The sequence below is a fragment of the Lolium perenne genome, chromosome 1 (assembly GCF_019359855.2).
Source record: "Lolium perenne isolate Kyuss_39 chromosome 1, Kyuss_2.0, whole genome shotgun sequence".
Classification (NCBI taxonomy): domain Eukaryota; kingdom Viridiplantae; phylum Streptophyta; class Magnoliopsida; order Poales; family Poaceae; genus Lolium; species Lolium perenne.
The window spans coordinates 108,709,130-108,731,220 of NC_067244.2; the positions used below are offsets into that span (position 1 = coordinate 108,709,130).

At 45.7% G+C, this 22,091-nt stretch overlaps 1 protein-coding gene and 1 long non-coding RNA gene across 2 annotated transcripts; one reads left to right on the forward strand and one right to left on the reverse strand.

Annotated features, from left to right (window-relative positions):
• The first annotated feature begins 1,347 nt into the window (after positions 1-1,347).
• LOC127298890 (uncharacterized) lies at positions 1,348-4,675 on the forward strand. The gene is made up of 2 exons (XR_007850175.2): positions 1,348-4,078; positions 4,179-4,675. It is a non-coding gene; the product is annotated as an uncharacterized lncRNA (long non-coding RNA).
• Positions 4,676-4,702: 27 nt separating this feature from the next.
• LOC127298882 (rubisco accumulation factor 1, chloroplastic) lies at positions 4,703-6,472 on the reverse strand. The gene has a single exon (XM_051328746.2). The coding sequence runs from the start codon at positions 6,383-6,385 to the stop codon at positions 4,973-4,975; it is 1,413 nt and encodes a 470-aa protein (XP_051184706.1). The 5' UTR covers positions 6,386-6,472; the 3' UTR covers positions 4,703-4,972.
• Between the last annotated feature and the right edge of the window lie 15,619 nt (positions 6,473-22,091).

The window sequence follows — 22,091 nt, forward strand, 5'->3', positions numbered from 1 at the left end:
GCGGAGCCGCGGAGGACTGACTGAAAGGAATATATCGGGGACTCTTATCTTGTCTGTACGGAAGACCGGACGAGATTACGACGAAAATCCGTCAAAAACCAAAGCATCCCGACGGAGCGGGATGCGCCGCCTTCCACGTTTACCCCTAGCGGTTCCCGCCGTCCTTGCAGAAGCCCACACTGCCGCACCACGATGATAGCTACTCGATTCGGCAGCACCAGTTCGATGTATCACCTCCCGTCGAGAGATGGGTCGGCTGGGCCTGGGCGACGTATGTCAGATCCGCCGTCTGCTAGATCTCGCACCCCAGTCCCTGCCCCGTTGAGGAGGATGTAGTACTAGCTACAGCGACGTCTTAACCGGCGATGGTCTCGCCAGCGTGGTCGCCAGCATCGATCGGCACGGTTCGCCGCTCGGCCCTCCATGTCGAGGATCCCGGTGCACTCCCTGTCCTTCCTAGCGCATTGGCCGCAGTCAGAGCACGCTTATTGAGATAACGATGTGAAATTTGGGTTGTCGCCAGATTCTGTGTTGTCTCGGTGAATTCAGCGGTTTAATCTATAGCAAAGGCTGAGCCCTCGTAGCCACGGATGATTCGTCCGCATATCAAAACTGTGTCTGGGGTTCTGAACGAACTGTCGTAGGCTCCTAGCCGACCAAAACTAGCACTATTTCAACTGTTCGTATCAATTAATGTATCATCAGTTTAGTACGAACAGGTATCATCAGCGTAGTATTGCCCAGTCTAACAATATTACCTTCAGCCGTCGAAGATGCCTGCCAGCTCAATTCCAACTTTCCAACTTTCCAAGGGCAACTCCTGCCGAGACTCACATGTTTACGATTTAGGCCAAATCATGTGTGAAGAATTTGACTATGTAGATGAAAGAAAGCAAAAAAAGAAACATCGTAGAAACGTGTGGTGGAAATCAAGCCTAGCAAAACAAGGTGGTTAATGAACTAAACACAGTATGGCAGTACACTGAGTAGATAAAAAAATTCCGGAAAATCAATTTGTCAAAACTTTTCTTTTTTTTTTGCGATTTTTTTTGTCAAAAGTTCACATGTAAAAATATTATGCACCATCTTATTCCAGATCTAATTCAATTCCAAGGACAGAATAAATGGTAACAATACAATCAAATTCTGATGTACTTTGTAGAAAATTTTAGATAGTGCCGATTATTTTTGTAGAGAAGTTGATATTTTTTCACACCCAGTGCAACGCACGGGCACTTTTACTAGTAATAATCAAACAAACATAATGATACAACTAAAATTAGGATCCAATTCAACATAAAAATATTTAATTAATTATAAACTCGGTGCAAGGTACGGGCATTTTTTTGCTAGTAGCGGCAAAAATCAAATCGCGCGTTCCGGACCACCCCCTCTGCTCCTTCTCCCTTTTTCCGCCTTCGATACGGTGTAGCGGCCGAGATGGGGTTCGTGCCCTCCGCCGGGAGGGTCCTCCTGCCGCCTTCCTCCTCTCCGCCTGCCAAGAGTACGTCGTACTACGCTCCCTCTGTCCCTGACCTCACTACCTCCTCCCTCCTCAGACCTTGCTCCGCACTGTCGCTAGTTGCGTTTGGATCTGGGTACGTGGTCTTGTGTGCAATTGGGTAGTAACCTATTTTGGGTACCCAAAATTGATTAACTGTGGTTGCTGATAAAAATTCGACTTCTGCTCGCGGCACCATTATTTGATGATTTAGTTTCTTTTCTACGGAAGTGATTTAGTGTCGTGACTTGTGAATTACCGTCTGATGCCTCTGAACTGTGCAAGTTAGATAGAAGAACGAAACCAAGTAGTAGGATTTCTACTGAATATTTAGGCGTGTGAACGTATTTGGAACTGGATACGCACGCTGTTTCTAGAAATCTCTTGTTTACTCCAGCTGATTGCAGCTATCCTTGTTCATGATGCTATAGGATCAGAAATGCATATAAATTGTAAAATGTCTTACATGTAAATAAAACTAGAGAATTCTAAGAAGTTATACATTCGTAATTTGATGGAGTATAATTTTCCTTGCATACCAACTCCTCCGACATTGATTCTAGCCACTTCGCCACCTGATGCTGCCCTTTTGTACCTCCACAAAGTGGTGAGTCGGCCTCCAAGGAAGCCATTTGGTTGCCGCTATTAGGCCGGCTATGACTACGTAGCCCCAGTTATGAGATTAGTTCAGCCTGCTAACTAGCTGTGGTCCGATCGTCAACTTACTCAGCTGTCAGTCTAGTTTCTCGAACACTGGCATAGGCTATAACCGAGAAAATGCAAGCCTAAGCTCCCACTCACTGCAACTACTCACTTGTTCACCTTGGTTTGATTTTAAAAAAAAAATGTTGTTTGTAATTTGTTTGGGTTATTTATTTTAGAATTTTCCGACTCCTTACATTTTTTGGTCCTTATCCCATCACTTACATGTTTATGTAGATGTATGTATTGGAGAACTGAAATACTCCCATTGGTTCAAAACAGAGGTCGTTTCAGCATTACCCACTTGCTACTTGTATCAAAGTCCAACTCATTTTACAAGTTCTATGAACTTTCACATCTTGTGATTCTGTTTACTAAACTTAGTTCCATCAATCAATGGTTATCCTTTTGTGGTGTTTCACAATCAGTGCTGCTGAGGTTTGTTTTATTTTGTTATATCCTGTTCTCAAGCACAGGGATGCATGTGATATATACCAAGAACTAAGTGGAGGAAACCTTCTTGAATGTGTGATAGCCGTTTTGCTAAAAAGAAAGAAATTAGCTATAGTTCTACTTTCCCAACTAAAGCAACATAATCCTCTACTGCTCTAGTGGTGTCTTTAGTTTCTCTGCCGGGTTCTTTCTATGGTTGTTTTTATGTGTATCTGTATCGTATGCTGACACAAACTATGCATTCTTTGGGTTCTAGCCATGCATTATATTGTACTACTAGTGGAGTAGTTGTTGTCTGTGAGATTTTTAGTTTCAAGTATGATTAGTTTTGTATCATAAAAAATACCTCAACATTAATTATCTGATAGAACAGTATAGGATTACATATCAATATGTTTGATACAAATCATTTATTAATTTTAAGGTGAACAAACATAATAAGCATCATAGTTCATGCAAAGTGAAGATTTGTGCATGGGTGGCCAAGGTGTCAGCCGATTGGCTATTAGTGGCCCATGGGCCCTAATTGTTAAGCTCCAGTAGTCCACCCTATTCGCTGGGAGCCCCATATCATACCTGTTTAGAGCCCAGTTGAGTGTATTCATCAGGGCCGGCACTCCACCAAACTTTATTCCCTCATCGCCAAGTCGGGGATGTTCCATACAGTTTAGATAGTCTACTCGCGTTCAGGTATACCGGGTAGGACAAGGCAGAGACTGGTTGCAGCAACCAAGTTTGTTTTTGGCAGAACTGGAGATCACACAGTGTCGAATATGTATCGCGATCCTATTGATTCTGCAACACATCGAGTAATCCTAGTCTGACTGAAGGGCGGGGATCGTGGGAGAATGGAGGGCATCGCTTCTTTGTATGATCCCACTTGCCAGACCTGAGAGTAGGTGAAATGCCAACGACCAACTAAGATCTTCAGAAGTCGGAAGGCTTAACCAATACCACATTAAGTTCACAGAGATACGATAAAGAACTAATTGAATGGAAAATTGTAAATATAAATATTACATACTTCTTTCTGGCGGTTGCTAGAACACATGAACAACTCATTTGAGCTCCGGAATTAAGTTTGGATGGAAGACTGAAAGTTAGTACAATAAGGGCTTATTGCTTTGACTTGTCTTATATAACTGGATTGAGGTTATGCCAGGTGAGTCTGCTTAACTGGATAGTTCTACTATATTATTATACTATTACATATTAGGGTTCATCTTTGTCTCTGTGAGACTACAACTATGCTACAATTTATAGTCTAGAAAATCATATTATGGCAATAAAATACATTTTCAGGGATGCTTCTTTTACTCGCATCTGCAGTCTGTTTACCTCGCTGTTGTTACCCGTATCGTTAATGATTTCTATATATATGAAAGTGCTGAATTTGTGCAGCTCTTCATCAACTTCAGACAGGTAAATGCAAGAGCCTCCTAATTTAATTGTTCCCCCCAAGTTAATTCTCAAGCATGCTTGTCAATATTGTGTTGAATAACAAAAAGTTCGCTGCGACTAGAATTCCATTCCCACAAGGCAGACGATCAGGAAGAAGGCTTCCAAGTGGAAGACAAACTAAGGTTCTGAATGTCTACAGCCACATATTTTTGCCTGATGGTGTCAGGGGTTCCCTTTTTGTTCCGACTCCGAGTGAAGTTTCATTCCCCAGTCCTTGGGCTTCCACAGGGATCTTCTGAAGCTGGTATGGGTACACGTTGACCTTTGGAAGCAGTTAAATATGCATGACATTCTGACCCATGCAGAGGGACTCTGATCACGTTCTAATGGCTGATAAACTAGTTCAGTTGGTGTTGAATTTCATTATGTTGTAACAGCGTGTACCCCTGTTTGCTTCTTGAGATGGGTTGGTTAGGAAGTGATCTTCATAGTGTTTTACGCACGTCTTCCATTCTAGGAGTACTATAGTATAAATTGACAAATTGGTGGTGAGAATTACAGTATTTGGTTCCTACAACATTCCTGGTGCATAATGGCATTATCATAGTTCTTCCGCCATTCAGTTACTCGTCAGGAAACAGATGATTCAGCAAATTATTCGTCAGTATAAATTGACAAATTCGTAACCTGAAAGTATACAATATATGTGTATCTGAACAGCTTATTTCGGCAAATTATTATAAGCATTGACGATAGCATCATCTAAAAGCATTGGACCTGCCATCTTCCTATGATATGCGGCAAAACAAAGAATGGAAACTGCATCCTCTAATGCATGTCTGTGCTACTATGAAGAGACTTGGCAACATTTAGCAATCGAAAAGAAAGCATGTGCAAAAACCCTCTCTAGAACCCTCAGTCCCACTCGTCGCCGGAGATGACGTCTTGCTCGTCCTTGGGTGGCCGGACGACGGTGACCACCTCTGCCGCGGCCTGGCTGATGCCTTGCTCCAACAACTTGTTGCCTCTCTCCACGACCAGCTTTCCTCCCTTCTCCAGCACGTATATCCCCTCATCCACAACCTCCTTCCGTTTCCTGTTGGCCACGACCAGCACCCTTTCTTTATCTGCCGATCGCCATGGCAGAACCCGGCCGTCCGCCAGCTCGATCACCACCGCCTCGTCGGCTACCGCCATGACGGGGGCCCAGCCTGGCAGCACCGCCCACCGCGCCCACCCCTTGTCCACCTCCACGATGCCGAGGTCAGCGTCCGTCTTGCTCCTCCTCGGGGCGAGATCTACGGCCTGCACGCCGTCCGTCTCTTTTACTACCGGGAGCAGCAGCACGATGGACGCCTCGGAGATCTCGCCGTACATGAGCCGCACCACCGGCACCGCGGGCCGCGCGTTGACGTCCTCCTCGGGCTCCTCCTCTTCCACTCCGGCGGCCTTCTTGATGGCCCTCTCCAACTCGAGCTCCACCCTTGCCCTGGCCGACTCGGTCTCGACCACGTCGAGTGAGCGCTCGAGCACGGGAATGCGGTTCTCCTTGGCGATGGCCTCCCGCGAGAGCCGGAAGCGCGCGTACGCGAGGCAGTCGCCGGCCGAGTGCCTGTCGAAGGCGTCCCAGCCTTCGTCGCCGCGGCGCTGCGGGAAGTCCTTCATGGCGCGCGCGAGCTCGCGCACGCCCTTGGCCTCGAGGTTCCTGGCGATGGCGTGCTTGGTGGCTTTGAGGCGCTGGCGGGCGTTGAGGAAGCGGAGCTCGTAGAGGAGGTCAGGCCCGCCGTAGGAGTCGAAGTGGTGGAGGAGATCTTGGGGGAAGTCGTCGGAGATGAGGGAGTCGCGGACCTGGGAGGCGACAATGAGGCGGTTCTGTTCGACGCCTGACATGCCGGTGGCCTCCTCGATGGAGGCCGGGGTGAAGCCCTCTCGGAAGAGGGAGGAGACGAGGGGCGCGTACTCGTACCAGCGGCCCATGCGGTCGCGGAGCACGGCCAGGCGCTCGGTGAGGTCGAGGTTGCGGAAGTTGGCGGGGAGAGGGGAGATGGGCGGGTGGAAGGGCTGGTAAAGCTGGGCCGGTGCCGTCGGGGGCGGGGTGCGCGGGAGCAGTCCACCGCCGCGGCCTCCGCCTCCGCCTCCGCCGCTGCTACCGGGGAGTATGAGCTTGCCGCCGTTTGGGGGGCTGCCCCGGGGGGTCCCACCGCCGCCGGGGAGGATGAGTGCGGCAATGGTGAAGGTGCATCGGCGGCGGTGGTGGTGGGTGGTGGCGAGGGGCTTGCGGTGGCGCGGGCCGGTGGAGGCCGGGTGCGGGTGGGGAAGGGAGAGCATGGTGGTGATAAGGGAATGGAATGGAGGAGCGCAGAGGAAGCGGGGCAGCTTATCTCATCTGGTCTCGGCAAGGGGGAAGAAGAGGTTCGGTTAAGTCATTGCGAATCGGACCTGAGCAAAACCAACTTCAGCATATTCAGCCCGCCAAAATCAGTCGCGGACCGATCCAACATAGGCAGTAGCTTAATCCTGACCCGTTCCGCTCCCCTCGTCGTCTCCTCCGGGCGACATGGGGCGCAAACCCTAGCCCCCCGCCGCCGCCACCTCTCCCCACCATCTCCCCCTCCTCGTCGCCCCCCGAGGCTGCCGCCGGGCAAAGCCGGGCGACGCCGGTGAAGGGGGCGGCGGGGACCTAGCTCCTCTCGGCTCCTGGCGCGGAGGATCTGGAGGGACGCCTCCATGATAGGGACCGAAGGTTGGGCACGCGCGGGCGGGGCTGCTGGCGCTTGTCTGCGTGCGGGCCTGGTGGTGGCCGGCCAGGGAGCGGTGGAGGTGCTGCGGCCTGCGAGGGAGGATGGCGCAAGGCGGCGCGCACGGGCTGTTGCGGTCAGAAACCCACCGGCGAGCAGCGATGGGCAACACAGTAGAGCCGGGAGGCTCCCAGGACTGCGGCTGGCCCTGGTCCCTCCGAGCGACGGCCCGCAAAGACTCGGCACGCACGTCCGATGCTGGTGCAAGGGCGTGCCACCTGACCTATACCTGGTCAGGAAGGTGATGGATGTGCCTCGCTTAGTTTCCTGCATTGCATACACGTAAACATTAAATACGAGCCTCGATCGGCTCTCAGGTTGTCCTGTGAATCGGCTCAAAGAGCCGATCCACCCATGATCCGTACGAGGTGTACGAATATATGGTGGTCCTGCTTGATCAAAATAAAGCTAAAACGACCTACTGCGATCTAGGGTTTTCACCACATAATCGGAACATCCTACTCGTGATTGAGCCTGGCGGCCACGCACGGTGATCGTAAACCGACCCTAGACAAGGCCTAAAAACCAACACGAGGTTGATCCCCGGAACATCCTGTCTAGGGCTAGCAAACTACACCCTACGCGCCACTGGATCCTTCAACCCGTTTGTAAGGCCTAACGATGCAGATATTAAACTAATCCTTGAAGAACAAGGAGCAACCATAATGGATCGGATCTACTAAATAATGATCAAGCGGGGTGCCGCCCTTACACCTAAGATAGGTGTAAGGGCGGCTAGATGTCTCAGGGTTGCACGACGACAGCATATGAAACGATGAACAATGCTAACCCTAACACGTCTAAGATAACTACGTTGCTCGCCATCAAAAAGGCTTCAGTACGAGCAACGCATGAACAGCGGATAACGTGTCGCCTAGATCGCAAGATGCGATCTAGGCAGCATGATGCTTACCTGGAAGAAACCCTCGAGACAAGGGAGTTGGCGATGCGCCTAGATTGGTTTGTGGTGAACGTGATTGTTGTTTATTTCATAAACCCTAGATACATATTTATAGTCCGTAGACTTTCTAACGTGGGAATAATCCCAACCGTGCACGAGCCAAACTCTAACTAACCGACACGTATCCTATCATATTTACAGATACAAGGGCAAACTAGCCCAAACTTCGTGTACAAGGCCGGTTCGCGTATTCTTCCATGTATATTCTTCAAGCCCAATCTTGATCGCGGCCCACCTCTGACTTGGTCAAATTCTGGTGATAACACATGCCCCACTGGTTTTGGAATTGATAATTCCAAAATCACTCCGCTTTTTTCTTCGTCGGGTCATGTCGTGGCAGAACCGTCGCAGTATCCTTCATCATGATGCCTTGCCTTCTCAACTTCTCCGCGTGACTTGGCAGTTTTTTTTGTTTTTTTCTCTTTGGGCACCACCTCCTCGGAAACTGCTGTGGCATTGAATCTCCACTATATCCCCTTGCTCTGTTCTGGCCATCGGCACCAAGAAAACCCCCAATCCCAGAGCAATGTCTTCCTCCTCTTCCTCCTCATCGGACCTCTCCTCCCAGTCCTACTCCTCCTCATCCTCCTCCTCCCGCGAGCCCACACCAGAATGGGATCCGGTAGCGGCTCAGATGGCGGCGTACAACGAGCACGCCCCAGAGGAGTGGGACCAGGAGGACCACGCCTCCTCCGTCTGGTCCGAGGACGACAAGTCCTTGACCAGCGGAGATGAAGATCTCCAGTTCCTCGCTGATGGGGAACTGGAGCCATGGAGCGAGGATGACTCGTTCTCCTGGGACGATTACACCTCCTCCGAAGCAGAGGAGGTGGAAGTCGACGACGACGACTCCCTCGAGGATTACCCGCCGGCGAAGCGGTTCCGTGCCGGGTCAGACGATGATGACGACGACGACGATGATGATGAAGATGAGGAGGCCCCCACTGGGGGCCACTGGAGCAGCGACGAGGAGCCCGCCAGCAGCAGCGCCGACGAGAGCTCCGACGACGATGAGGGCAGCAACGGCCCGTAGACTAGGACCTAGTAGCATAGGCCCAGTAGTAGTAATAGATCGGCCAGTAGGCCTTTCTTTTGTTCTTCCTTTCCCGAGCAATCGGCTCTTTCTTTGTAAGAAATCCTTTATCGATTTTGCCGATTGTCAAACGAAGTTGATGTACAAAGAGCCGATGGCAGGGCATCGGCTTATGCCATAAACATGCTTTAAGGCCATAACAGTTGCCTATTCATACGGTCAACAGATCCAATTCGTGTCCACACCATCCTCCGATCTCAATACGGTCAATAGATCCAATTCATGCCATAAACATGCCGTGAACTCTGGCATGAAACCGATCTGTTAACCTGCTCCATTGAGCTTTGTTCCTCTAGAGTCGATGGCTACGCATCGGCTTTTCATTATTCTAAAGTCGATGTCCGTGCATCGGCTATACTGGTATCCATATTTCTCAAGTCAATGTCTGCGCATCGGCTATGATTTGTATAAAAAAAATTTTACTGGCCGATTTCCAATCGGCCCCCCTCATACTTCATTTACTGGTCATCCTACATGCTTGGGAAATACTTCTTGAGGTGTTGACCATTGACGGCTACTGGGAACTTAACGCCGTCCAACTGCTCCAGCATGTATGCATTACCCTTCAAGGCCTGGACGACTTTGTACGGACTGTGCCAATTAGGAGACCATTTGCCATATGCTTTGTCCTTGGTTCCTAATGGCAACACAGCTTCCCATACTAGATCACCAACTTGAAACTCCTTTGGTCTAACCTTCTTATTGTATGCACGAGCTACCCTGGCTTTGTTCTCTTTGATCTTCTCCAACGACCAAAGTCTAAGTTCCGTTGCATCCTCAATAGTGTCACTCATCAAAGCTGCATATTCTTCAGCTGTTAGATCATTCTGAAACGTGACACGTCTTGATCCAGCCGTAATTTTCCAAGGTAATACGGCTTCCTGTCCATAGACGAGCTGGTATGGCGAAGTTTTTATAGCTCCATGGCATGACATGCGGTAGGCCCACAAAGCTTCTGATAACGTTTCATGCCCATCCCTAGGGTTCTCGTCAATTTTTCTCTTGATCAGCTTGATCGGGCTCTGATTGGACGCTTCAGCTTGCCCGTTGGCTTGAGCATAGTATGGAGATGATCGGATCAGCTTAATCCCCATGTCATCACAGAACTTTCTGAATTCTTTAGAAATAAAGACCGAACCTCCATCGGTCGTGATGGTTTGGGGAATCCCGAACCTATGAATGACGTGTTCTTTCACAAACTTGATCACATCTTCTGATTTCACCTTCTTCATAGGGACGGCCTCCACCCACTTGGTGAAGTAATCTGTAATGACCAAAATCCATTCATGTTTTTTACTTGACGCCGGATGGATTTTGCCGATCATATCCATGCCCCACCCTCGAAACGGCCAAGGCTTGATGATAGGGTTCATTGCTGATGCGGGTACCATCTGAATCTTCCCGAACATCTGGCACGCTTGGCACCCCTTGTAGTACTTGAAGCAATCCTCAAGCATGGTGGGCCAATAAAACCCTGATCGCCTAATTAGCCACTTCATCTTATGAGCCGACTGGTGAGTTCCACAGGCGCCTTCATGCACCTCATGTAAGAGCCGATTAGACTCAGTTGGTCCCAGGCACTTGAGTAGTAACCCTTCCAACGTCATGTAGAACATGTCGTCTCCTATGAGGACATACTTCATGGCCTTGTATCTTATCCGTTTAGGTGCCCCGCGAGCCGAATCTTTTAAGTAATTGAAGATTTCGGCTCTCCAATCATCCTGTTCCAGGAACTGCACCTGAACTTCTGACCCGTCTGATATGTCCTTATAGCCTGACGCCATTTGTGCGAGATCGTTGGCCTCGGTATTTTGGGATCTTGGGACCCAATTAAAGTTGATGTACCGAAACTGTGTCATCAACTCACGGCATTCCATCCAATATGGGAAAAGCGATTCACTCTCGCACTTATTGTAAGGGTACATTGCCCCTATGTGTGGTTTTGGTAATTAATGACAACCCCTATGGACTAATGTTTTCATTAAGTTTATATGAAGGAATATTCCATAGGTACTACGTGCTCTCCATGTGTTGGATTCAAGTATGGATGCCATAAAGATAAAGGTATACCTTGTGTATTGGCATCAAGATCATCGGTATGAAGATATATATGTGATATGATCAAGAAGAAGAAATGAAGATGGAGTTCTTATGTGGAACTCAATATTAGCCATGCTCTATCTTAAGTGAGTATGTGAAGATACAAGGTTGAGTTGGGCAAGTTCAAGATAAGCATCTCAAGTGGATAACATGCTTGAAGCTTGCCGTCCATTTGGTGATAATGGACTTGTGAAGATGTGCATCAATAGAGCTTTCCCATCATGGTGTATGGGGGAGCATTTGTGAGTCTTCACGAAGCGACGATGATCAAGTGAGGCATTCCGGCTTGAGTGGAGCTTGAAGAGCTATCATCAAGATCAAGCGGGATGCGCAAGGCAAAGGTATGACCTTGCTAGGTTTTCCTTTTACCGGTCTCAAGGTGGATGTTGGGAGACCGGATTATAGGATAGATAACCGCACTATCAAGAGGGGCTTTCGGTTGGGTAACTTGATCGCATCGTCTTAGGGAGCTCAATCCTTTGCATACTTTGCATATTCTTATTGCTTCTTGGTGTTTCTCTGTGTGAGGTTCTTGAGCTTGTTGCTAGCTTTACAACAAGCCCAAGTTCATCGAAAACGGAATCCGCATGCATCTTCTATTGCGTTTTCGAGTTTGGACGTCTTCACCGTTTCTTGACGGTGGGAGACTCCCTCTCTAAAATCATCTAAAAATGTTCTGTGAGGAGTCTCCATATTTCCAGTTTTTGTTGGGGTTCTATTCGTCGTTATCTTTCCAACAAAATTGGTTTCATGTCAATCGGAGTTCGGGAGCGTTAGTTATCACAGTTTTTGTATAAACATGTTTTCCTGCTCACCCGGTCAGGGACCCGGTCGGACCGGCCTCTCAACCGGCCTGCCCGGCGTGCCGACCGGTCAACCGGGCGGCAACCGAGCTCCAAACGAAGAGCCAGCAGTTCCGGTTGCCGACCGGTCAGCCGGCCTGCAGACCGGGGTGTCCGGCGCTCGGCCCGGTCAACCGGGCGGCAACCGGGCGCCAACCAGGTGACCTCGAGGTCCGGCCTATCAACCGGTTTGGACCGGCTGGTCCGGTCTGTGGCCCGGTCTGACCGGGCCCTGGACCGGACGGCCCGGCCCCAGGCCCGGTTGACCGGCCTCCTCGATGGTTGACTCAGCCCAACTTTTTCCCCAACGGTTATATTTGCTCTTGGGCTATAAATAGCCCTTCTTCCACCTTGGGCTGTGTAGTTCTTCCCATTCTCTCACCTCCATTGTTGCTATTTGAAGAACTTGCTCTCCCCCTTGATTCCTCCAACCGTTCTTGCTCATATTTGAGGATTTGAGAGAGGAGATCTAGATCTACACTTCCACCAAACCGTTTCTTCTCTAAGTGAGGGAATCTCTTGGGATCTAGATCTTGGAGTCTTTGGTTGACTTTCCCCCTTGTTCTTCCTCTCCAATCTCATCCTAGCATTCGTTGCTTTGGTGGGATTTGAGTGTGAAGGACTTGAACACCTCCGGTGTTCTTGCTTTGCATTATTGCATAGTGTTGAGCTCTCCACCACGATTTGTTCGAGTGAGAGACCGTGAGCTTGTTACTCTTGGAGGGTGACCTCCTAGTTGGCTTGGTGATTGGTGCTCCGGTGATCTCTTCAAGAAGATTGTGAAGAGGCCCGGGCTTCTCCTTCGTGGAGCTTGTGAAGTGGTTGTGGAGCTTGCCATCTCCGGAGCGGAGGAAAAGCTAACCATAAGGAAAGGGCCATTATCCTTCGTGGGTGTGGTTCGGAGAATAGGGTGAGCCTTCGTGGCGCGGGGAATCCTTCGTGGGACCTCCACTCCTCCAAACGTGACGTACCTTGTTGCAAAGCAAGGGAACACGGGAATACATCCTCGTCTCCGCGTGCCTCGGTTATCTCTATACCCGAGCTCTCTTTTCTTGTGATAGCCATCGTGCTTGAAGTATATATATCTTGCTATCACTTGTGCTACATATATCTTGTGCCTATCGTGCTTAGCTTTGTGCTACATATATCTTGTGCCTATCTTGCTTAGCCTTGTGCTACATATATCTTGTGCCTATCTTGCTTAGCTCTAGTTGCCATTGTTACACTTAGTTGAGCTTAGCATATTTAGGGTTTGTGCTTGTAAACTAAACGATAGTTTAATTCCGCATTCTTACAAGACAAATTCCGCAAGAGTTTGTAATTGCCTATTCACCCCCCCCTCTAGGCGACATCTCGATCTTTCAATTGGTATCAGAGCAAGGTCTCTCCTTGTTTAAGGCTTCACCGCCTTGAGAGTAAAGATGTCGGCTAGTATAGTGCACAATGACACAATTGTCTTTAATGGCACAAATTATCTTTTGTGGAGAAATTGCTTGCTTTGTAAGCTTCGGACCTTGTGTCCACATATAGAGCAATTTCTAGATGTCGGTTTTTCTCCTCCGATGGATTCTCAAAATCTATCTTTAGAGGATGAGAAAAACTTACATCTTGAAGCTCAAGTATCTAATGAGCTTTTATTCTCTTTGAGACCCGATTTTCGTAGGTTCTTGATATATATAAAGCGAAAATCGTCTCATGAGATGTGGATCAAGCTTAAGGAAATGTTTGGTGGATCCACTTCTCAATTGGTCGGTGGTGACTCCGAGGAGCTCTCTTCCCCTTCACATCATGAAGAGCTCCAAGTTGCTTCCACCTCCGGTCGTGATGATATATCATCTTCTTCCACTTCACCAACGTGTTGCAAGACACAAGGTAATGATATGGTGAGTGGTGAGGGAAATTGCAATGTTGATATTGTGCTCAATAGTGATGACTCTTCATCTCTATCTCATTGCAATGTTTCCTCTTTGGACTTAAACACATCTTGCATTGAAAATAATCTACATGCTTGTGTTGATAGTCCTTGCATATCATGTGTAAATTGCTTACATAGATCTCATGAGGATATGCTTGCCTTGTCTTGCTCCCATAATCAAAATGTTTCTATTTCCTCTAGTTGCTTGTTGACTAACATTGTAGAGGAAACCGAACACTCTATGGATCAAGACATGATTTCAAATGAGGATTCAAGAATATCTTCATCTTCATTCTCCGATATGCACATGTGCCTTATGGCAAATGGATCAAAGGTATCCCCTACTTTGACTCCTAACACTTCCTCTAATGATGAGAGTGATGATGATGATAATGATGAAGAATATAATACCTTGGTGCATAATATGGCAATGATATATGCTTCTCTTCATGGTAATAAAGAAGCTCGTGCTAATCTCGAATACTCTATGGATATCTTGAATAAATATAAGGAAACCATAGTGAAGTTGGAATCCCATGTTGAAAATGAGGAAATGAGATTCACTCTCCTCAAGCATGAGCTAAAAGATGAGAAACATGCTAATTTCATGCTTACACAAAAAGTTGAATCCTATATGCATGAAAATGAGAAAACTATTGTTGATGCTTGTGCTACTAACTCTAATTCTTGTGAAGCATCGACCTTAAAGGAGAATGTTGAGCTAAGGGCTCAACTTGAGTTGCTAACTAGCAATTATAGGGAATTGGAAGAAAGTCATAAAAAGCTCTCAAGCTCTCATGATGAACTTCTAATTTCCTATGATGGGCTAAAGTTAGCTCATGAGGCTAGTATCACTAAGGTAACATCTTGTGAGCCTCATATGGACATTAGCACAATCTCTACTACAAATGCTATATCTTCATGTGCTAGTCCTTGTAATCTATCTAGTCAAACTAGTGATACACCTTGTGTTGGATTACTCACTTTGCCTTGTTGCTCTAACAATGAAGCTTCTACTTCCTCTAGTACTTGTATTTCTACTAACCATGTAGAGGAAATAAAAGAGCTCGAGGCCCAAGTCCTTTCTTTGAAGAAAGACTTGGAAAAGCGTCATGAAGGGAAATCCGCACTTGACAAGATGCTAAGTGTGCAACAATCCCCCAATGACAAGAGTGGACTTGGATTCAACTCCAATAACAAGAATAAGTCCAAGAGCAAGAGCAACAAGAAGAAGGGCCAAGACAAAGTCAAGGATTCGGCCAAGTTGGTTTGTTTCAAGTGCAAGGTTGAAGGGCATCATGTTAGATCATGCCCATTGAAGAAGAAGAAGAAGCACTTGAGTGAGAAACAACAAGGGAAACGGCCACAAGGTAAAGGTCAAGCTCATGCTCGACCTCAAGTTGAAGATAGGCCACTTCCCAAGAAGAATCAAGATATTGTTCCCCAAGAGAAGAAATCAATAAAGAAGAGAAAGGGGAACACTTGCTACTTATGCCGTGAGAAGGGGCACTTTGCTTCTTCTTGCTTAGGTGGTACCTTATCTAACCTTATAATTGTTGATGATGATTATTCTCTAGGGAAGGATAAGGATGGCAATGTGTTTGCCAAGTTTGTTGGAACTCAAAGTGGTTTCAAGAAAAGAACCATTTGGGTTGCCAAGCCTATTGTGACTAATCTCTTAGGACCCAACTTGGTTGGGGACCAACAATCTCAAACTTGATCAATAGGTGCATGTGGAGGGCATTGGAGATTTGGCTACTTCATGAAGAATTAAGGGATCTTCATATATTATATTTTGACCAAGCCAAGTCGTATGGATTATCATCTATATCTCATAATCCAATGTTCCTCCTTGCGGTAACTTATACTTCAACTCTTCATGTTTATTGTAAGTTACTTGCCCCTTTGCATGTTTGGTTTTGTACCAAATATGTGTATGTATGTGTTGTGTCTTACTTGCTTATTTGTGTATTCAAGTATGTTTGTTTGACTCACCATGTACTTGTGTATTGCTTTGAGCCTAATGCATCTTGATGATATCTTATTTGGCTCTCTTTGAAGTGATTAATGGAACATCCCATTTTGGGGGAGTGATATGCTTTGTGCATCTCTCTTTCTTTAAAATGTGTGTACATGGGTACCATCACTTAGTATTGATATTGCAAGATTATCTAGTCACTATGTGGTGTGCCATACTCATGAGAAATTCAAATTCTAAATATCCATTAATCATCTCTAGTTGAATTTTAGTTGCCTCTTATTTAGAAGAAATGTTTTATCACATTATGGGGGAGTAATATGTTTTGTACATATCACAAGCCTAGAAAATATGAACATATGAGGTTATGCCACTTAGAGTTGATGCTCTTAATTATCTCGTTCCTAGGTGGCATGTTTGCTCAAACAAGCTCCACTTCTATTAAAAAGCTTTTATTGCTCATCTTATGGATTCTTGTTTGAATAAGAAATTCTTGGTACGGTTTTCCTCAAATACATATCTCTATAATTTATTTGGGACACCGATTGCTTCAAGTTATTCTAATCATTGCCGTGCGTAATTGTTTGACTAGTTGAAGCTATCAAGAATCTTCATCCGTGCATAGTGCTCAATTCTATATACTTATCCTATGCCTTTTATTGTGAAGTTGATCCTTACTAACATTGTCAATACTCCACCGGAAATTATTTCCAATATACTCATTGTCTTTGACAATTGATAACCTTGTATGTGGTTGAATTTTTGGATCATCTTCACCTTGGATTGTTTCTTACTTCCTTATTTTATCTCCAAGAAATCTCTATTGTTCCCATATGTCTTCCTTGTCCATTTGAAAAATCTTTTGATAAATCCTCTTGATTCATATCAAGTGTTTGTTTTGGAATACATATCTTTTCTTTATGGTACATTGTGCCATTGTGAAAGGTGTAGAGGGTTTGGTTTATTTGTTCGAACCTTGCTCTTTTTGGGGAGTTTGCTATCTCATTCCTTCTTACATATTCTATTAGCTTGAATGAGATAAATCTTTGAGTATGTTTGCTTTATTTCATCCTCTATGCTCAATGGTTTCTTCTTAGTTCACTTGTTGAACTTTGTTGAACAAATCTTTTGTGATTTACTTCTTAGATATAATTTGGACAACAAATTTGTTTTGTGACACCTCTATGCCTTATTTAATTCCTTTGGTGTTTTGTCCAAAGTATATCTTTCTTGGATCTTTAAAAGTTTTGGTGCATGCTTATATGTAATTTGTTTATACTTGTAGCATGCTTGCTTTCTTTCGATCCATTATGTAGGATATACTCCATCAAATCCTAAATGGCTAAGATGTGCATGAAATTCAAACTTCATCTAAATATGCACATGTTTATATGGAGTGTATCCTATATATTGTGGTTAGTCTAACCATGTTGGACCCAATGAGTTTGGGGACCAAGATGTACTTGAATGATGTTTTAGGTACATTGGAGATGCAATGGAGGCTTGTCTCATCTATAAGGAAGGTGTTGTCACCATATGAGGATTGGAGTCAAGCTAGGATGATCGATGAACTCTTATCTACTACATCAAGCCATTGCCATCTCGGTAACAAGTATCTTATTCATGCACTCTCATATAGCATCCAACCTCTTGTAGGTTGTATCTTGGCATGAAATTATTTATTTTGAAAATATTGCGGTTCTTGAAAAACCCTTTTAAAGTAAAACTTCTTATTGAACATTTGAGTAATTTGAGAAGATGCATATGATAGGTTATATATATATATATATCATATTTTATGATTCACCTATCACAAATATGCCCTCTAGCAATTTATTGCATATCAATTCCTCAAAGAGCTCTTGTGTGCAATATTGATGAATTTGTGAAATAAATCCGTATTTGCGATACTTGTTGCCTTTCTCAAAACACTCCAACTAGCTCTACTTCCCTTATTGTTAGTTGTAATGTTTTTGAGGTTTAACTTGGTTGAAGTTCATTCATATGTACCATAAGTGAAAATTGGAGCCATAGGCTATATATGCTTCTTAAGCAAACATCCTTTGGTATATTTTATGACTTCATCTTGGATATCTTGTTTTATCTATTTTGTTAACCTCTTGTGTGTGCATGTTTCTTTATGGATCACTTTGTCCACTTTAGAAACTCATATACATAAGAGTGTTAATCCATCACCTTGATATCCTTGATCTTTGCCGACCATCTTTTACCCCATTTGTTTTTAGTGGGTTGGTAAAGAAAATTTATGAGTGCTTGGTTTATTTATTTTCTTCATGCACTCATATATCGTAATTGTTGGATTAAAGTTGTTCTTGATAAGCAAACTCTCTTTATCTTAGTTGTGTTCTAAATGATATATAGGGAGTGAGGATTCCATGTTTGTGCATATTGTATTCAAATGCAAACATTATAAATTGTGCACGAACCTTGGGGAGCTTTCTTATTTTTTTGAGCACTATATTTCTCTTATCATGATATCTTTGTTTGTCCAATTGGATCTTTGATTGCTTGCTTTATTTGTTGAAGCTCACCTCACCATGTTATCTTTATGCAATCTTTGATCCTCAATATAGTTTGATTTCCTTCAAGTATTCATCATTGGATATGTGCACTTGATTCCACTCAAATTATGAGAAGTGCACACTTTGGGGAGGAACTCACATTATATTGGCCTTCTAAATTTTTTTTTTCACCCATTTTGACAATCGATGCCAATGGGGGAGAAGTTTAGAGGGTTTAAGGGAATGGTTTTATACTTAAGCTTGGTTTGTGCTTAAGTGTTTTGCCTCTCATGCATTCCATATTTATATGTCTTGCATGGTTGTATATATATATAGTGGAAACTATCCCAAAGGTTAATCTTGACAATATATGCAATGAATTCATGTTCATCACACGTGCATACATTGTGGGGGAGTTTTCTCTATATATATTGGTTCTACTCACATCCATTGCATTTGTTGTAGTTGTGTGAGTAGAGCCGGTTTTGATATGGACTAGTTGCTTTGTGTTACTTGACCATATCAAATACAACCTCTTGTATACAACTTATTCTCGGATAAGTTGCGTACTTGTCACTAATATTCATTATATAAACCCTCTTATTGTGGTTGTCATCAATTACCAAAATGGGGGAGATTGTAAGGGTACATTGCCCCTATGTGTGGTTTTGGTAATTAATGACAACCCCTATGGACTAATGTTTTCATTAAGTTTATATGAAGGAATATTCCATAGGTACTACGTGCTCTCCATGTGTTGGATTCAAGTATGGATGCCATAAAGATAAAGGTATACCTTGTGTATTGGCATCAAGATCATCGGTATGAAGATATATATGTGATATGATCAAGAAGAAGAAATGAAGATGGAGTTCTTATGTGGAACTCAATATTAGCCATGCTCTATCTTAAGTGAGTATGTGAAGATACAAGGTTGAGTTGGGCAAGTTCAAGATAAGCATCTCAAGTGGATAACATGCTTGAAGCTTGCCGTCCATTTGGTGATAATGGACTTGTGAAGATGTGCATCAATAGAGCTTTCCCATCATGGTGTATGGGGGAGCATTTGTGAGTCTTCACGAAGCGACGATGATCAAGTGAGGCATTCCGGCTTGAGTGGAGCTTGAAGAGCTATCATCAAGATCAAGCGGGATGCGCAAGGCAAAGGTATGACCTTGCTAGGTTTTCCTTTTACCGGTCTCAAGGTGGATGTTGGGAGACCGGATTATAGGATAGATAACCGCACTATCAAGAGGGGCTTTCGGTTGGGTAACTTGATCGCATCGTCTTAGGGAGCTCAATCCTTTGCATACTTTGCATATTCTTATTGCTTCTTGGTGTTTCTCTGTGTGAGGTTCTTGAGCTTGTTGCTAGCTTTACAACAAGCCCAAGTTCATCGAAAACGGAATCCGCATGCATCTTCTATTGCGTTTTCGAGTTTGGACGTCTTCACCGTTTCTTGACGGTGGGAGACTCCCTCTCTAAAATCATCTAAAAATGTTCTGTGAGGAGTCTCCATATTTCCAGTTTTTGTTGGGGTTCTATTCGTCGTTATCTTTCCAACAAAATTGGTTTCATGTCAATCGGAGTTCGGGAGCGTTAGTTATCACAGTTTTTGTATAAACATGTTTTCCTGCTCACCCGGTCAGGGACCCGGTCGGACCGGCCTCTCAACCGGCCTGCCCGGCGTGCCGACCGGTCAACCGGGCGGCAACCGAGCTCCAAACGAAGAGCCAGCAGTTCCGGTTGCCGACCGGTCAGCCGGCCTGCAGACCGGGGTGTCCGGCGCTCGGCCCGGTCAGCCGGCGACAGCCGGCGCCAACCAGGGTGACCTCGAGGTCCGGCCTATCAACCGGTTTGGACCGGCTGGTCCGGTCTGTGGCCCGGTCTGACCGGGCCCTGGACCGGACGGCCCGGCCCCAGGCCCGGTTGACCGGCCTCCTCGATGGTTGACTCAGCCCAACTTTTTCCCCAACGGTTATATTTGCTCTTGGGCTATAAATAGCCCTTCTTCCACCTTGGGCTGTGTAGTTCTTCCCATTCTCTCACCTCCATTGTTGCTATTTGAAGAACTTGCTCTCCCCCTTGATTCCTCCAACCGTTCTTGCTCATATTTGAGGATTTGAGAGAGGAGATCTAGATCTACACTTCCACCAAACCGTTTCTTCTCTAAGTGAGGGAATCTCTTGGGATCTAGATCTTGGAGTCTTTGGTTGACTTTCCCCCTTGTTCTTCCTCTCCAATCTCATCCTAGCATTCGTTGCTTTGGTGGGATTTGAGTGTGAAGGACTTGAACACCTCCGGTGTTCTTGCTTTGCATTATTGCATAGTGTTGAGCTCTCCACCACGATTTGTTCGAGTGAGAGACCGTGAGCTTGTTACTCTTGGAGGGTGACCTCCTAGTTGGCTTGGTGATTGGTGCTCCGGTGATCTCTTCAAGAAGATTGTGAAGAGGCCCGGGCTTCTCCTTCGTGGAGCTTGTGAAGTGGTTGTGGAGCTTGCCATCTCCGGAGCGGAGGAAAAGCTAACCATAAGGAAAGGGCCATTATCCTTCGTGGGTGTGGTTCGGAGAATAGGGTGAGCCTTCGTGGCGCGGGGAATCCTTCGTGGGACCTCCACTCCTCCAAACGTGACGTACCTTGTTGCAAAGCAAGGGAACACGGGAATACATCCTCGTCTCCGCGTGCCTCGGTTATCTCTATACCCGAGCTCTCTTTTCTTGTGATAGCCATCGTGCTTGAAGTATATATATCTTGCTATCACTTGTGCTACATATATCTTGTGCCTATCGTGCTTAGCTTTGTGCTACATATATCTTGTGCCTATCTTGCTTAGCCTTGTGCTACATATATCTTGTGCCTATCTTGCTTAGCTCTAGTTGCCATTGTTACACTTAGTTGAGCTTAGCATATTTAGGGTTTGTGCTTGTAAACTAAACGATAGTTTAATTCCGCATTCTTACAAGACAAATTCCGCAAGAGTTTGTAATTGCCTATTCACCCCCCCCTCTAGGCGACATCTCGATCTTTCACTTATATTCATCCGTGAGCTGGTTAATCACCAACTTCGAGTCTCCAAAAAGCTCTACCGCTTCTGCCCCGGCTTCCAGCAGCAACTCCATTCCCTTACGTACTGCCTCATACTCAGCGATATTGTTGGTGCAAGGGGTAGATAGTCTGATGGAGAAGGAGTACGCTGCCCCCCGAGGCGACACGAGCAGAATGCCGATGCCACAACCATCGTCACAAGCCGATCCATCGAAGAACATAGCCCATGCACGTATAGATAGTGCTGCTATATTGGTATTGATCCGTTCAGCTATAAGATCGGCCAACGCTTGTCCCTTGACTGCTTTCGCAGGCTGATACCGAAGATCGAACTCCGACAACGCAAACATCCACTTACCAAGTCGGCCTTTCAAAACAGGGGCCGACAGCATGTGCTTAACAACGTCTGACTTGCATATGACGATGATCTCTGCCGTCAAAAGGATGTGATGAAGCTTGGTGCAGGTGAAGAACAGGCAAAGGCAAAGCTTCTCGACCTCAGGATACCTTGTCTCCGCGTCCAACATCCTTCTGCTGAGGTAGAAAATGACCTTTTCAACACCCTCATAGAGTTGCACCACCACCGACGCGATGGACGTGTCAGCTACTGATAAGTAGATATAGAACGGCCTGTCTTGTTGGGGCGGAACTAGCACAGGCGGCGTTGTCAGATACCGCTTAATCTCATCAAACGCTCGTCGTTTGCTCTGCCCCCAGTGAAACTCGTCATCAGATTTAATTTTCACCAGTGCTATGAACGGCTCGATTCGTTCTGACA

Coding starts and splice junctions, on each gene's coding strand:
- LOC127298882 (XM_051328746.2), bottom strand. CDS start 6,385: ATGCTCTCCCTTCCCCACCCGCACCCGGCCTCCACCGGCCCGCGCCAC.